The 18,513-nt window shown below is 43.4% G+C and overlaps 1 protein-coding gene across 1 annotated transcript; it reads right to left on the minus strand.

The window, feature by feature from the left end:
* Positions 1-30: 30 nt before the first annotated feature.
* LOC110517293 (CTF18, chromosome transmission fidelity factor 18 homolog (S. cerevisiae)) lies at positions 31-18,358 on the minus strand (the record flags this gene model as incomplete). Its single annotated transcript, XM_036973576.1, is given in 10 exon segments — positions 31-154; positions 808-905; positions 1,618-1,893; positions 2,494-2,632; positions 8,173-8,225; positions 10,498-10,590; positions 10,909-11,098; positions 15,576-15,693; positions 15,797-15,997; positions 18,049-18,358. Coding segments are annotated over 10 exon segments (1,380 nt in total), but the record flags the coding sequence as incomplete, so codon positions are not given.
* Positions 18,359-18,513: the final 155 nt, after the last annotated feature.

Below are 18,513 nucleotides of genomic sequence, written 5' to 3' on the forward strand. Positions count from 1 at the left end.
GGCAGGGACGGAGTGGTGGGCGGGACTTACGGCGGGCGCTCCGTCAATCTCGTCAATGATGAGGCAGTTAGGCTTCTCATTGGCTCCCAGCACTGACCTCATCTGGGTCGCTGTGTCGATACGCTTCTGGAACAGCTCCGCACTGCGGTCATCACTATGGAAACCACAGCATCAACAACCCCTTAGTTATTATGGAAACGACAGCGTCAACAACCCTTAGTTACTATGGGAAACCACAGCGTCAACAACACCTTAGTTACTATGGGAAACGACAGCGTCAACAACCCCTTAGTTACTATGGGAAACCACAGCGTCAACAACACCTTAGTTACTATGGGAAACCACAGCGTCAACAACCCCTTAGTTACTATGGGAAACCACAGCGTCAACAACCCCTTAGTTACTATGGGAAACCACAGCGTCAACAACCCCTTAGTTACTATGGAAACCACAGCGTCAACAACCCCTTAGTTACTATGGGAAACCACAGCGTCAACAACCCCTTAGTTACTATGGGAAACCACAGCATCAACAACCCCTTAGTTACTATGGGAAACCACAGCATCAACAACCCCTTAGTTACTATGGGAAACCACAGCATCAACAACCCCTTAGTTACTATGGGAAACCACAGCATCAACAACCCCTTAGTTACTATGGGAAACCACAGCATCAACAACCCCTTAGTTACTATGGGAAACCACAGCATCAACACCACCTTAGTTACTATGGGACACCACAGCATCAACAACCACTTAGTTGCTATGGGAAACCACAGCATCAACTTGTTGAAGTCGTTAAACCCACCTGGCGTTAATCTCCACCACGTTGTACCCAGCATGCTTAGCGATGATGTGGGCTAGAGTGGTCTTCCCTAAACCCGGAGGACCAGAGAGCAGCACCACCTAGTGGGAGGACGACAGATTAACCAGCTATATTAACCTAGTAGTATATATACTAACAGCTATATAACCTGACAGCAGCACCACCTAGTGGGAGGAGGACAGATTGGTCTACCTACCTTGTATTTATCAGTCTGTGTAGTTCTTCCCTACCTTGTATTTATCAGTCTGTGTAGTTCTTCCTACCTTGTATTTATCAGTCTGTGTGAGTCTACCTACCTTGTATTTATCAGTCTGTGTAGTTCTTCCTACCTTGTATTTATCAGTCTGTGTAGTTCTACCTACCTTGTATTTATCAGTCTGTGTAGTTACCTTGTATTTATCAGTCTGTGTAGTTCTACCTACCTTGTATTTATCAGTCTGTGTAGTTCTACCTACCTTGTATTTATCGGTCTGTGTGAGTCTACCTACCTTGTATTTATCAGTCTGTGTAGTTCTACCTACCTTGTCTTTATCAGTCTGTGTGGGTCTACCTACCTTGTCTTTATCAGTCTGTGTAGTTCTACCTACCTTGTATTTATCAGTCTGTGTGAGTCTACCTACCTTGTATTTATCAGTCTGTGTAGTTCTACCTACCTTGTATTTATCAGTCTGTGTGGGTCTACCTACCTTGTATTTATCGGTCTGTGTAGTTCTACCTACCTTGTATTTATCAGTCTGTGTGATGTGTAGTTCTACCTACCTTGTATTTATCAGTCTGTGTAGTTCTACCTACCTTGTATTTGGGCCTTTTGTATTGGTCCAGTTCGGCCTCCAGAAGCTCCTCAGTGATCTGACTCTTGGTCTTAAATTTCTGATTGGCTTGATTAAAGTTCCCTTGGCTCCGGTTGGTGGAATTAAAGCGACCCCGGCCCTTATTGAAGCGTCCCTGGTCCTGATTGGCTGTGTTCTGGTCGGGCCTCTCGGCTGGGGGTGGGCGTGTCTTCCTCTCTCGTCCAAACACCACCTGGTCCCACAGCTTCAGCCACTTCAGCAAACAGCGGTTGGTGAACTACACACACACACATTATACACACACACACACATTATACACACACACACACATTATACACACACACACACACATTATACACACACACACATACACACACACACACACATTATACACACACACACACATTATACACACAGAAACACATTATACACACACACACATTATACACATTATACACACACACACACACACATTATACACACAGAAACACATTATACACACACACACACATTATACACACACACACATTATACACACAAAAACACATTATACACACAAAAACACATTATACACACACACACACACACATTATACACACACACAGAAACACATTATACACACACACTACACACACACACACACACAATATACACACAGCAATGACATACACAGACACTATACACACAGCAATTACATACACAGACACTATACACACAGAAATTAACACAGTAATTACACACACACACACACACACACACACACAACACACAACACACACACACACACACACACACACACACACACACACACACACACACACAGGCTTGGGAAGTAAAGATGAAAGAGCTAGAGTCCCGTTCCCCCTCCACCACTCACGTCGTCGCTGAGTAGTTCAGTGTAGTGTTGAGGAGAAAACTGATCCACCCAGAGACGAGAAGATTCCTCCTCCTCCTCCTCTCGATCCCCCTCTTCTCTCTGTCTGCCGTCCAGCTCTCCAAACTCTTCATCCACTTGACTGAACACACACACACACACACGTTTATGCTTTAAACAAGTATTAATGTACAGAAACGACAATATCTATCAGGTGATACAGCACCAGTCAAAAGTTTGGACACCTACTAATTCCAGGGTTTTTCTTTATTTTTACTATTTTCTACATTGTAGAATAATAGTGAAGACATCAAAACTATGAAATAACACATATGGAATCATGTAGTAACCAAAAAAGTATTAAACAATATATATAAAATATATTTATATTTTAGATTCTTCAAAGTAGCCACCCTTTGCCTTGGTGACAGCTTTGCACACTCTTGGCATTCTCTCAACCAGCTTCATGAGGTAGTCACCTGGAATGCATTTCAATTAACAGGTGCACCTTGTTAAAAGTTAATGTGGAATTTCTTTCCCTCTTAATGCCTTAAGGTAGGGGTGGTATACAGAAGATTTGGTAAAAGACCAAGTCCATATTATGGCAAGAACAGCTCAAATAAGCAAAGTGAAACGACAGGCCATCATTACTTTAAGACATGAAGGTCAGTCAATCGGGAAGATTTCAACAACTTTGAAAGTTTCTTCAAGTGCAGTCGCAAAAACCATCAAGTTCTATGATGAAACTGTCTCTCATGAGGACCGCCACAGGAAAGGAAGACCCAGAGTTACCTCTGCTATGATGAAACTGTCTCTCATGAGGACCGCCACAGGAAAGGAAGACCCAGAGTTACCTCTGCTATGATGAAACTGGCTCTCATGAGGACCGCCACAGGAAAGGAAGACCCAGAGTTACCTCTGCTATGATGAAACTGGCTCTCATGAGGACCGCCACAGGAAAGGAAGACCCAGAGTTACCTCTGCTATGATGAAACTGTCTCTCATGAGGACCGCCACAGGAAAGGAAGACTCAGAGTTACCTCTGCTATGATGAAACTGGCTCTCATGAGGACCGCCACAGGAAAGGAAGACCCAGAGTTACCTCTGCTATGATGAAACTGGCTCTCATGAGGACCGCCACAGGAAAGGAAGACCCAGAGTTACCTCTGCTATGATGAAACTGGCTCTCATGAGGACCGCCACAGGAAAGGAAGACTCAGAGTTACCTCTGTTATGATGAAACTGGCTCTCATGAGGACCGCCACAGGAAAGGAAGACCCAGAGTTACCTCTGCTATGATGAAACTGGCTCTCATGAGGACCGCCACAGGAAAGGAAGAATAAGAGTTACCTCTGCTATGATGAAACTGGCTCTCATGAGGACCGCCACAGGAAAGGAAGACTCAGAGTTACCTCTGCTGTGATGAAACTGTCTCTCATGAGGACCGCCACAGGAAAGGAAGACTCAGAGTTACCTCTGCTGTGATGAAACTGTCTCTCATGAGGACCGCCACAGGAAAGGAAGACTCAGAGTTACCTCTGCCTCAGAGGATCATTTCATTAGAGTTACCAGCCTCAGAAACTGCAGCCCAAATAAATGCTTCACAGAGTTCAAGTAACAGACACATCTCAACATCAACTGTTCAGAGGAGACTGTGTGAATCAGGCCTTCATGGTCGAATTGCTGCAAAGAAACCACTACTAAAGGAATTATAGAACATGACGTAATTATGCCGTTAAATTGAATCGAAGGGAAAAAAGTTATTTTACAACAATGCTTTTACTGATTGTAAAAATGATTGTAAAAAGGTATGGAACACAGTTAAGGGCTTACTTGGTACATCTATCTCCTCATGCCCATCTAGTGTGGAGGTTGGCGGGAGAATGATAACAGGACCAGTTGATATTGTACTATTACTACTACTAATAGTGCCAATCATTTTACTACTACTAATAGTGACAATCATTTTACATACTACTAATAGTGCCAATCATTTTCACTCACTACTAATAGTGACAATCATTTTACTACTACTAATGTGCCAATCATTTACTACTACTAATAGTGCCAATCATTTTACTACTACTAATAGTGCCAATCATTTTACTACTACTAATAGTGCCAATCATTTTACTACTACTAATAGTGCCAATCATTTTACTACTACTAATAGTGGACAAGTCATTTTACTACTACTAATAGTGACAATCAATTTACTACTGCTATAGTGCCAATCATTTTAACTACTACTAATAGTGCCAATCATTTTACTACTACTAATAGTGACAATCATTTTACTACTACTAATAGTGCCAAATCATTTTACTACTACTAATAGTGACAATCATTTTACTACTACTAAGTAGTGCCAATCATTTTACTACTACTAATAGTGCCAATCATTTTACTACTACTAATAGTGCCAATCATTTTACTACTACTAATAGTGCCAATCATTTTAACTACTACTAATAGTGACAATCATTTTACTACTACTAATAGTGACAATCATTTTACTACTGCTAATAAGTGACAATCAGTTTACTACTACTAATAGTGCCATCATTTTACTACTACTAATAGTGACAATCATTTTCTACTACTAATAGTGCCATCATTTTACTACTACAATAGTGGCCAATCATTTTACTACTACTAATAGTGCCAATCATTTTACTACTACTAATAGTGCCAATTCATTTTACTACTACTATAGTGCCAATCATTTTACTACTACTAATAGTGACAATCATTTTACTACTACTAATAGTGACAATCATTTTACTACTGCTAATAGTGCCAATCATTTTACTACTACTAATAGTGCCAATCATTTTACTACATACTAATAGTGCCAATCATTTTACTACTACTAATAGTGCCAATCATTTTACTATACTAATAGTGACAATCATTTGCTGATTTTTTTTACACAGAAATTAAATTACTAAGCAACATGTAGACATAAATTCTTCCAAACAAGCTATTGTCCAATGGATTGATGATCATATTATGAGCAATAAGATCTGCTCTTTTAGTCTACAAACGGTGTCAGAGGAGAGGTGTTAAACCTATTGAAGTCATTACCCCTGGATGGTAAATCTACAGTGGAGGAGGTGTTAAACCTATTGAAGTCATTACCTGGTGGTAAATCTACAGTGGAGGAGGTGTCAAACCTATTGAAGTCATTACCTGATGGTAAATCTACAGTGGAGGAGGTGTTAAACCTATTGAAGTCATTACCTGATGGTAAATCTACAGTGGAGGAGGTGTTAAACCTATTGAAGTCATTACCTGATGGTAAATCTACAGTGGAGGAGGTGTTAAACCTATTGAAGTCATTACCTGATGGTAAATCTACAGTGGAGGAGGTGTCAAACCTATTGAAGTCATTACCTGATTGGTAAATCTACAGTGGAGGAGGTGTTAAACCTATTGAAGTCATTACCTGATGGTAAATCTACAGTGGAGGAGGTGTCAAACCTATTGAAGTCATTACCTGGTGGTAAATCTACAGTGGAGGAGGTGTTAAACCTATTGAAGTCATTACCTGATGGTAAATCTACAGGTTATGGTCTTATGGATAAACCAAACTACTGGGAGTGCAGCTAGACAACTGCTTATCATCGTCGTCTCAAATAACTAATCTATGTAAAAAAATATATATTAAAACAGCATGCACAATCAGAAGGATAGCTAAATATTTACAAGGGAAAATCCTTCAGCAAATAACACAGGCATTGGTTGAGAGTCAAGTGAACTATTGTTCGGTGGCCTGGGGAAATGCATCATCTAGTGAAGTTAGGAGGCTGCAGAATGCACAGAATAAAGCAGCAAGGATTGTTTTAAGGTGGAGATGTGGTTCTTCTGATGCAGTCATGGGTTGTTTTAAGGTGGAGATGTGGTTCTTCTGATGCAGTCATGGGTTGTTTTAAGGTGGAGATGTGGTTCTTCTGTTGCAGTCATGGGTTGTTTTAAGGTGGAGATGTGGTTCTTCTGTTGCAGTCATGGGTTGTTTTAAGGTGGAGATATGGTTCTTCTGATGCAGTCATGGGTTGTTTTAAGGTGGAGATATGGTTCTTCTGATGCAGTCATGGGTTGTTTTAAGGTGGAGATGTGGTTCTTCTGATGCAGTCATGGGTTGTTTTAAGGTGGAGATGTGGTTCTTCTGTTGCAGTCATGGGTTGTTTTAAGGTGGAGATGTGGTTCTTCTGATGCAGTCATGGGTTTGTTTTAAGGTGGAGATGTGGTTCTTCTGTTGTAGTCATGGGTTGTTTTAAGGTGGAGATATGGTTCTTCTGATGCAGTCATGCGCAGTGTTCTTGGTTGGTCATCAATCGACAAGATAATTGACTAAAACATGCTTATCTTATTTTATAATATACATCATTTAAAACGGCCAAGTTCTATTCACAGCAGGTATTCAGATGGTAAGAGACAGACATTCAGTAAATACTAGGAATAGATTGGTTAAGAGACAGACATTCAGTAAATACTAGGAATAGATTGGTTAAGAGACAGACATTCAGTAAATACTAGGAATAGATTGTCCACCATCTATGTGTTGTCCAGACAGAAAAAAATACAAAATAACATTTCGATTTAGAGCAATAAAGAAATTGAATAAATTAACTGAGCAAACTAGAAACCTTTAAATATATAAGTTTAAACATTATTTAAAAACAATTTAAATATAGCATATAGAAATGTTGTGGGACTATAGTAGATGAAGAATCAATATTTTTTAGACTGAGTCATTATGCTTTATGTGTATTATGTATGTTGTAATAGTGTGTTAGATGTGAAAGTGTGTTTGTATTATAAATTATATTTTAATGTTAAGGACTCTTGGAAGATTAGTCCAAATGGGACTAAAAGAGATCCTAATAAAATCAAATCAAATCAAAGGACACCAATAAGAAGAAGAGACTTGCTTGGGCCAAGAAACACGAGTAATGGACATTAGACCGGTGGAAATCTGTCCTTTGGTCTGAGGAGTCTATTTGTGGTTCCAACCGCCGTGTCTTTGTGAGACACAGAGTAGGTGAACGGATGATCTCTGCATGTGTGGTTCCCACCGTGAAGCATGGAGGAGGAGGTGTGATGGTGCTTTGCTGGTGACACTGTCTGTGATTTATTTAGAATTCAAGGCACACGTAACCAGCATGGCTGCCACAGCATTCTGCAGCGATACGCCGTCCCATCTGGTTTGGGCTGAGTGGGACTATCATTTTGTTTTTCAACAGGACAATGAGCCAACACACCTCCAGGCTGTGTAAAGGCTATTTGACCAAGGAGAGTGATGGAGTGTTGCGTCAGATGACCTGGCCTCCACATTAACCCGATCTCAACCAAATGAGATGGTTTGGGATGAGTTGGACCGCAGAGTGAAGGAGCCAACAAGTGCTCAGCATATGTGGGAACTCCTTCAAGACTGCTGGAAAAGCATTCCAGGTGAAGCTGGTTGAGAGAATGCCAAGAGTGTGCAAAGCTGTCATCAAAGCCAAGGGTGGCAACTTTGAAGAATCTCAAATATATTTTGATTTGTTTAACACTTTTTTGGTTACTACATGATTCCATGTGTTATTTCATAGTTCATGTCTTCACTATTTTTCAACATAAAGAAAAACCCCTTGAATGAGTAACTTTAACTTTAGATTGGTACTGCATGTACACACACACCTGTTGAGTCGCTCTGTTAGGCGCTGAGATTCCTCCACCACTTGGCGATGACGCTGCAGAAACAGTCAGAAAATCAGAAACAGACAGAAACAGTCAGCTCAGTCAGTCAGAAACAGACAGAAACAGACAGCTCAGTCAGAAACAGTCAGCTCAGTCAAAAACAGTCAGAAACAGTCAGCTCAGTCAAAAACAGTCAGAAAGAGTCAGCTCAGTCAAAAACAGTCAGAAAGAGTCAGCTCAGTCAAAAACAGTCAGAAAGAGTCAGCTCAGTCAAAAACAGTCAGAAACAGTCAGCTCAGTCAAAAACAGTCAGAAAGAGTCAGCTCAGTCAAAAACAGTCAGAAAGAGTCAGCTCAGTCAAAAACAGTCAGAAAGAGTCAGCTCAGTCAAAAACAGTCAGAAAGAGTCAGCTCAGTCAGACAGAAAGAGTCAGCTCAGTCAGACAGAAAGAGTCAGCTCAGTCAGACAGAAAGAGTCAGCTCAGTCAGACAGAAAGAGTCAGCTCAGTCAGACAGAAAGAGTCAGCTCAGTCAGACAGAAAGAGTCAGCTCAGTCAGACAGAAAGAGTCAGCTCAGTCAGACAGAAAGTCAGCTCAGTCAGACAGAAAGTCAGCTCAGTCAGACAGAAAGAGTCAGCTCAGTCAGACAGAAAGAGTCAGCTCAGTCAGACAGAAAGTCAGCTCAGTCAGACAGAAACAGTCAGCTCAGTCAGACAGAAAGAGTCAGCTCAGTCAGACAGAAAGAGTCAGCTCAGTCAGACAGAAAGAGTCAGCTCAGTCAGACAGAAAGTCAGCTCAGTCAGACAGAAAGAGTCATCTCAGTCAGACAGAAACAGACAGCTCAGTCAGAAACAGTCAGCTCAGTCAAAAACAGTCAGAAAGAGTCAGCTCAGTCAAAAACAGTCAGAAAGAGTCAGCTCAGTCAGACAGAAAGAGTCAGCTCAGTCAGACAGAAAGAGTCAGCTCAGTCAGACAGAAAGAGTCAGCTCAGTCAGACAGAAAGAGTCAGCTCAGTCAGACAGAAAGAGTCAGCTCAGTCAGACAGAAAGAATCAGCTCAGTCAGACAGAAAGAGTCAGCCAGAAACAGACAGAAACAGACAGCTCAGTCAGAAAACAGTCAGCTCAGTCAAAAACAGTCAGAAACAGTCAGCTCAGTCAGACAGAAAGAGTCAGCTCAGTCAGACAGAAAGAGTCAGCTCAGTCAGACAGAAAGAGTCAGCTCAGTCAGACAGAAAGAGTCAGCTCAGTCAGACAGAAAGAGTCAGCTCAGTCAGACAGAAAGAGTCAGCCAGAAACAGTCAGAAACAGTGAGCTCAGTCAGTCAGAAACAGTCAGCTCAGTTAGTCAGAAACAGACAGAACCAGTCAGCTCAGTCAGTCAGAAACAGACAGAAACAATCAGCTCAGTCAGACAGAAACAGTCAGCTCAGTCAGTCAGAAACAGACAGAAACAGTCAGCTCAGTCAGTCAGAAACAGTCAGCTCAGACAGAAACAGTCAGCTCAGACAGAAACAGTCAGCTCAGACAGAAACAGTCAGCTCAGACAGAAACAGTCAGACAGAAACAGTCAGACAGAAACAGTCAGACAGAAACAGTCAGACAGAAACAGTCAGACAGAAACAGTCAGACAGAAACAGACAGCTCAGTCAGAAACAGTCAAAAACAGTCAGCTCAGTCAAAAACAGTCAGCTCAGTCAGAAACAGTCAGCTCAGTCAGAAACAGTCAGCTCAGTCAGCTGTAGACTTTGGAAGCGTGTGTGTGGACGTGTTTAAGGTGAAGGTTTAACTATACTTGAAGACCAGAAGTAGAATAGTAAACAAACTAACATTTGACAAACTGGGAACATTTTGTTGGTCCCCATAAGGTAAAATGCTGTTTCTAGGGGGTTTAGAGGTTAAGGTTAGAATTAGGTTAAGGGTTAGGAGCTAGGGTTAGGAGCTAGGGTTAGGAGCTAGGGTTAAGGTTAGGATTAGGTTAAGGGTTAGGAGCTAAGGATAGGAGCTAGGGTTAGGAGCTAGGGTTAAGTCTTTGGGTTAAGGATAGGTTTAGGTTAAGGGTTAGGAGCTAGGGTTAGGAGCTAGGGTCAGGAGCTAGGGTTAAGGTTAGGATTAGGTTATGGGTTAGGAGCTAGGGTTAGGAGCTAGGGTTAGGAGCTAGGGTTAAGGTTAGGATTAGGTTAAGGGTTAGGAGCTAGGGTTAGGAGCTAGGGTTAGGAGCTAGGGTTATGTTTTTGGGTTAAGGTTAGGATTAGGTTAAGAGTACGTGTTAGGTTTACAGAAAATGAATTGTGTGTCCCCGCAAGGTTAGCTGTGGGGGTGTACTCACCTTCTCGGCCACCTGTTCTCTCAGTACCTCGATGGGAACAGCCAGCAAACCCAATGCATTATGGGAGCTACGAAAAGCACTGGGGTCCACAGCCTATAAGACACAGTAAATAAGGGAGACAGAGAGAGAGGTGACTGGGGTCCTATAAGACAGTAAATAAGGGAGACAGAGAGAGAGGTGACTGGGGTCCTATAAGACAGTAAATAAGGGAGACAGAGAGAGAGTTGACTGGGGTCCTATAAGACAGTAAATAAGCGAGACAGAGAGAGAGGTGACTGGGGTCCTATAAGACAGTAAATAAGGGAGACAGAGAGAGAGGTGACTGGGGTCCTATAAGACAGTAAATAAGGGAGACAGAGAGAGAGGTGATTGGTGGATCAGGTAAAGCTCAGTGATTGGCTAAAAGTTTACCTTTCCCCTCATGTCGTCTGTCTGTCGGAGGTAGACGCGGTTTCCTGTCTGGTCCGTCACGCTAACGTATCCCCCCTCGGCCGGGGGGCGCTTCAGAACGTGACACGACGTTGCCGCGGTGACTCTCCGAGGAGACTCCTGGATGGCTGCGAAGCCACTGATGTCCAAGATCACCGGGATTAGCTGGGGTCTACACACACACACACACACACACACACACACACACACACACACACACACACACTTTGATTTGAGAGTTCCTCATATTGACATTGGCTGCTGCCTCTGTTACTAATACGAATAGACTGAATGGGGCAGATCTATGCATCTATATATCTATGATCTAGATCTACGCAATCTGATAGTCAAACCAACTATATCAACACCAACCATCAGACAGGGCCTGAAACCACCTATTGGGACAGATCAATACCAACCATCAGACAGGGCCTGAAACCACCTATTGGGACAGATCAATACCAACTATATCAACACCAACCATCAGACAGGGCCTGAAACCACCTATTGGGACAGATCAACACCAACTATATCAATACCAACCATCAGACAGGGCCTGAAACCACCTACTGGGACAGGATCAATACCAACCATCAGACAGGGCCTGAAACCACCTATTGGGGCAGATCAATATCAACCATCAGACAGGGCCTGAAACCACCTATTGGGACAGATCAACACCAACTATATCAATACCAACCATCAGACAGGGCCTGAAACCACCTACTGGGACAGATCAATACCAACCATCAGACAGGGCCTGAAACCACCTATTGGGACAGATCAATACCAACTATATCAACATCAACCATCAGACAGGGCCTGAAACCACCTATTGGGACAGATCAACACCAACTATATCAATACCAACCATCAGACAGGGCCTGAAACCACCTACTGGGACAGATCAATACCAACCATCAGACAGGGCCTGAAACCACCTATTGGGACAGATCAATACCAACTATATCAACATCAACCATCAGACAGGGCCTGAAACCACCTATTGGGACAGATCAATACCAACTATATCAATACCAACCATCAGACAGGGCCTGAAACCACCTATTGGGACAGATCAATACCAACCATCAGACAGGGCCTGAAACCACCTATTGGGACAGATCAATACCAACCATCAGACAGGGCCTGAAACCACCTACTGGGACAGATCAATACCAACCATCAGACAGGGCCTGAAACCACCTATTGGGGCAGATCAATATCAACCATCAGACAGGGCCTGAAACCACCTATTGGGACAGATCAATACCAACCATCAGACAGGGCCTGAAACCACCTACTGGGACAGATCAATACCAACCATCAGACAGGGCCTGAAACCACCTATTGGGACAGATCAACACCAACCATCAGACAGGGCCTGAAACCACCTATTGGGACAGATCAATACCAACCATCAGAGAGGGCCTGAAACCACCTATTGGGACAGATCAATACCAACCATCAGACAGGGCCTGAAACCACCTATTGGGACAGATCAATACCAACCATCAGACAGGGCCTGAAACCACCTATTGGGACAGATCAATACCAACTATATCAACACCAACCATCAGACAGGGCCTGAAACCACCTATTGGGACAGATCAACACCAACTATATCAATACCAACCATCAGACAGGGCCTGAACCCACCTATTGGGACAGATCAACACCAACCATCAGACAGGGCCTGAAACCAGCTATTGGGACAGATCAATACCAACCATCAGACAGGGCCTGAAACCACCTATTGGGACAGATCAATACCAACCATCAGACAGGGCCTGAAACCACCTATTGGGACAGATCAATACCAACCATCAGACAGGGCCTGAAAACCACCTATTGGGACAGATCAATACCAACTATATCAACACCAACCATCAGACAGGGCCTGAAACCACCTATTGGGACAGATCAACACCAACTATATCAATACCAACCATCAGACAGGGCCTGAACCCACCTATTGGGACAGATCAACACCAACCATCAGACAGGGCCTGAAACCAGCTATTGGGACAGATCAATACCAACCATCAGACAGGGCCTGAAACCACCTATTGGGACAGATCAATACCAACCATCAGACAGGGCCTGAAACCACCTATTGGGACAGATCAATACCAACCATCAGACAGGGCCTGAAACCACCTATTGAACATAGCTTTGTTTGAGTTGGAGTTTCCATGTGACTAAACAAACCGTAAAGGGCTTGGGATGATGCATCTGGATATTAGGAGCTTACTTCCTGAACTGAATTACATCAAGGTCTGGGCTATGCAGACACTACTGGACATTAGGAGCTTACTTCCTGAACTGGATTACATCAAGGTCTGGGCTATGCAGACACTACTGGACATTAGGAGCTTACTTCCTGAACTGAATTACATCAAGGTCTGGGCTATGCAGACACTACTGGACATTAGGAGCTTACTTCCTGAACTGGATTACATCAAGTCATTATAATATAATATACACACAGAAATACAAGCCTTTGGTCATTAACATGGTCAAATCCAGAAATTATCATTTCGAAAACAAAACGTCTATTCTTTCAGTGAAATACGGAACCGTTCCGTATTTTATCGAACAGGTGGCTTCCCTAAGTCTAAATATTGCTGTTACATTGCACAACCTTCAATGTTATGTCATAATTACGTAAAATTCTGGCAAATTAATTAAGGTCTTTGTTAGGAAGAAATGGACTTCACACCGTTCTCAACGAGCCAGGCGGGCCAAACTGCTGCATATACCCTGACTCTGCTTGCACTGAAGAGGGCTGGTTCTAGTAGATGTACTAGTGGGTTATTAGAGGGCTGGTTCTAGTTGATGTACTAGTGGGTTATTAGAGGGCTGGTTCTAGTTGATGTACTAGTGGGTTATTAGAGAGCTGGTTCTAGTTGATGTACTAGTGGGTTATTAGAGGGCTGGTTCTAGTTGATGTACTAGTGGGTTATTAGAGAGCTGGTTCTAGTTGATGTACTAGTGGGTTATTAGAAGGCTGGTCAGCTGGTTCTAGTTGATGTACTAGTGGGTTATTAGAGGGCTGGTTCTAGTTGATGTACTAGTGGGTTATTAGAGGGCTGGTCAGCTGGTTCTAGTTGATGTACTTGTGGGTTATTAGAGGGCTGGTCAGCTGGTTCTAGTTGATGTACTAGTGGGTTATTAGAGGGCTGGTCAGCTGGTTCTAGTTAATGTACTAGTGGGTTATTAGAGAGCTGGTTCTAGTTGATGTACTAGTGGGTTATTAGAGAGCTGGTTCTAGTTTATGTACTAGTGGGTTATTAGAAGGCTGGTCAGCTGGTTCTAGTTGATGTACTAGTGGGTTATTAGAGGGCTGGTCAGCTGGTTCTAGTTGATGTACTAGTGGGTTATTAGAGGGCTGGTTCTAGTTGATGTACTAGTGGGTTATTAGAGGGCTGGTCAGCTGGTTCTAGTTGATGTACTAGTGGGTTATTAGAGGGCTGGTCAGCTGGTTCTAGTTGATGTACTAGTGGGTTATTAGAGGGCTGGTTCTAGTTGATGTACTAGTGGGTTATTAGAGGGCTGGTTCTAGTTGATGTACTAGTGGGTTATTAGAGGGCTGGTTCTAGTTGATGTACTAGTGGGTTATTAGAGGGCTGGTTCTAGTTGATGTACTAGTGGGTTATTAGAGGGCTGGTTCTAGTTGATGTACTAGTGGGTTATTAGAGGGCTGGTCAGCTGGTTCTAGTTGATGTACTAGTAGGTTATTAGAAGGCTGGTCAGCTGGTTCTACTTGATGTACTAGTGGGTTATTAGAGGGCTGGTCAGCTGGTTCTAGTTGATGTACTAATGGGTTATTAGAGAGCTGGTTCTAGTTGATGTACTAGTGGGTTATTAGAGAGCTGGTTCTAGTTTATGTACTAGTGGGTTATTAGAAGGCTGGTCAGCTGGTTCTAGTTGATGTACTAGTGGGTTATTAGAGAGCTGGTTCTAGTTGATGTACTAGTGGGTTATTAGAGGGCTGGTTCTAGTTGATGTACTAGTGGGTTATTAGAGGGCTGGTTCTAGTTGATGTACTAGTGGGTTATTAGAGGGCTGGTCAGCTGGTTCTAGTTGATGTACTAGTCGGTTATTAGAGGGCTGGTCAGCTGGTTCTAGTTGATGTACTAGTGGGTTATTAGAGGGCTGGTTCTAGTTGATGTACTAGTGGGTTATTAGAGGGCTGGTCAGCTGGTTCTAGTTGATGTACTAGTGGGTTATTAGAGGGCTGGTCAGCTGGTTCTAGTTGATGTACTAGTGGGTTATTAGAGGGCTGGTTCTAGTTGATGTACTAGTGGGTTATTAGAGGGCTGGTCAGCTGGTTCTAGTTGATGTACTAGTGGGTTATTAGAGGGTTGGATCTAGTTGACGTACTAGTGGGTTATTAGAGGGCTGGTCAGCTGGTTCTAGTTGATGTACTAGTGGGTTATTAGAGGGCTGGTTCTAGTTGATGTACTAGTGGGTTATTAGAGGGCTGGTCAGATGGTTCTAGTTGATGTACTAGTGGGTTATTAGAGGGCTGGTCAGCTGGTTCTAGTTGATGTACTAGTGGGTTATTAGAGGGTTGGATCTAGTTGACGTACTAGTGGGTTATTAGAGGGCTGGTCAGCCTGTTCCAGTATGACCTATGATCCTACCTGCTGCTCGGGGTTCGATGGAACTCCTCTGGAGACGACGGGGGGGTGATGTCATCAACCTGAGACACCTCAAACAGCTTCTTAGCCACATCCTGCCTCAGACGCTTAGCCTTGGGAGCTACACACGGATACAAATACATCAACGACAAGAGACACCACAGTACTCTCTCTCTCCCTCACGTCATCACACTAACGGCAGAGAAGAGGGAAGAGCTACTCACTGATTGGCTCGTCCGCCAGCAGGTGTTCTATGTCCTCTCCGTCACACGGCACAGACGGGCCTTCCAATTGGCCGAGGCTCCGTTTTGACGATACCTGTGATTGGCTCCTGAGTGGCTGGTCACCAGCGGTGATGGCTTCCTGGAACGACTGAGGCTTCTGCTTCCGGAACTCTGACCGCTTAGTGGAAGGAGCTGGATTAACTGACCACACAGAGAGACACACACACACACATCAGAATACACACACAGAGAGACACACACACACATCAGAATACACACACAGAGAGACACACACACAGAGACACACACACACACAGAGACACACACACACATCAGAATACACAAACACACACAGAGACACACACACACATCAGAATACACACACAGAGAGACACACACACACACACATCAGAATGCACACACACAGAGACAAACACACAGAGAGAGAGAGACATCAGACTAGTGTGTAGCCGACAGTATTTTTCAGTGACAACACTTTTCTGGCGTCCTCAAATTACACACAGGTGTTAGGAGATGCAGATAGATAGGTAGCAGAGGTGGTCACCTGTAACATGGCCGAGGGGAACCCTAACCAAGACCTGTAACATGGCCGAGGGGGAACCCTAACCAAGACCTGTAACATGGCCGAGGGGGAACCCTAACCAAGACCTGTAACATGGCCGAGGGGAACCCTAACCAAGACCTGTAACATGGCCGAGGGGGAACCCTAACCAAGACCTGTAACATGGCCGAGGGGGAACCCTAACCAAGACCTGTAACATGGCCGAGGGGGAACCCTAACCAAGACCTGTAACATGGCCGAGGGGGAACCCTAACCAAGACCTGTAACATGGCCGTGTGGGAACCCTAATCAAGACCTGTAACATGGAGACATGGGAACCCTAACCAAGAGCTATAACATGGAGACATGGGAACCCTAACCAAGACCTGTAACATGGAGACATGAGAACCCTAACCAAGACCTGTAACATGGAGACATGGGAACCCTAACCAAGACCTGTAACATGGAGATGTGGGATGATTTTTTTTACATTGTTTCTAACATGTTAATGCCAAAATAACGGCTAAAAACGGGTCGCCACTGTCTCACTATTTTCTCCTTCTGTTCCTAGAGAACTACTACATCTGTTCCTACTTTTAACTCTGCATTTTGGGAGAAGAGCTTGTTAGTAAGCATTTCACTGTAAAGACTACACCTGTTGTATTCAGCATTTCACTGTGAGGTCTACTACACCTGTTGTATTCAGCATTTCACTGTGAGGTCTACTACACCTGTTGTATTCAGCATTTCACTGTGAGGTCTACTACACCTGTTGTATTCAGCATTTCACTGTGAGGTCTACTACACCTGTTGTATTCAGCATTTCTACTGTGAGGTCTACTACACCTGTGTATTCAGCATTTCACTGTGAGGTCTACTACACCTGTTGTATTCAGCATTTCACTGTGAGGTCTACTACACCTGTTGTACTCAGAATTCCACTGTGAGGTCTACTACACCTGTTGTATTCAGCATTTCACTGTAAGGTCTACTACACCTGTTGTATTCAGCATTTCACTGTGAGGTCTACTACACCTGTTGTATTCATCATTTCACTGTAAGGTCTACTACACCTGTTGTACTCATCATTTCACTGTAAGGTCTACTACACCTGTTGTATTCAGCAGTTCACTGTGAGGTCTACTACACCTGTTGTATTCAGCATTTCACTGTGAGGTCTACTACACCTGTTGTATTCAGCATTTCACTGTGAGGTCTACTACACCTGTTGTATTCAGCATTTCACTGTGAGGTCTACTACACCTGTTGTATTCAGCATTTCACTGTGAGGTCTACTACACCTGTTGTATTCAGCATTTCACTGTGAGGTCTACTACACCTGTTGTACTCATCATTTCACTGTGAGGTCTACTACACCTGTTGTATTCAGCATTTCACTGTGAGGTCTACTACACCTGTTGTATTCAGCATTTCACTGTAAGGTCTACTACACCTGTTGTACTCGGCTCATGTGACAAATACATTTTGAACTATTGACGACCCTATAAAGCGACTTTTCAAAACACTGCTATAGCCTACTGCCCGTTCTGAGTTATCACCTGACGCCCAGGTGAGAAACAAACAAATCGACCCGCGTTTGGAAAAAGTCGGTTTAATAATAAGACTTTTGGATATTTTTTTTTATCTTGACCAGACTAACTTTTATCCATCTAACTAGGCTACAACTCACAGTCCATCTCAGCCAGGACCTCCAGCTCATCAGCGAACTGTTGTTCATACTCGTCCTCTATCCCGAACATCTCGTCATACTCGTCCATTAGTAGTCAGTCAAGTTGACCGGTATGTACCGGACAGCCGAGGTGTATAATATGATAATAATATCTATGCAATACTACTTTTTCAGTCGGTTCCGTGTTTGTTCGTTTTTGTCTTCTCCCGTCCCCGTCTGTCTGCTCAATTTCGCGGTAAACTCTTTGGGTTAACTATTTCCGGGTTAATGTTTTCTCGCTTGTGATTGGATGATCCAGACAATGCCTAAGCTGCTTGTCCAATAGAAATCAACCAATTCCATTTGTAGGCGCTGTTATGGCGACGACACGCCAAACTGCGCATGTGCAGCCAGTCAAAAATCAATGTCCACACTTTTGTGATTTAAAGTTTGTTTCTGCCGAAAATGAAAACGTGTCAATTTGTC

This window comes from Oncorhynchus mykiss, unplaced genomic scaffold (assembly GCF_013265735.2).
Source record: "Oncorhynchus mykiss isolate Arlee unplaced genomic scaffold, USDA_OmykA_1.1 un_scaffold_270, whole genome shotgun sequence".
Classification (NCBI taxonomy): Eukaryota; Metazoa; Chordata; class Actinopteri; order Salmoniformes; family Salmonidae; genus Oncorhynchus; species Oncorhynchus mykiss.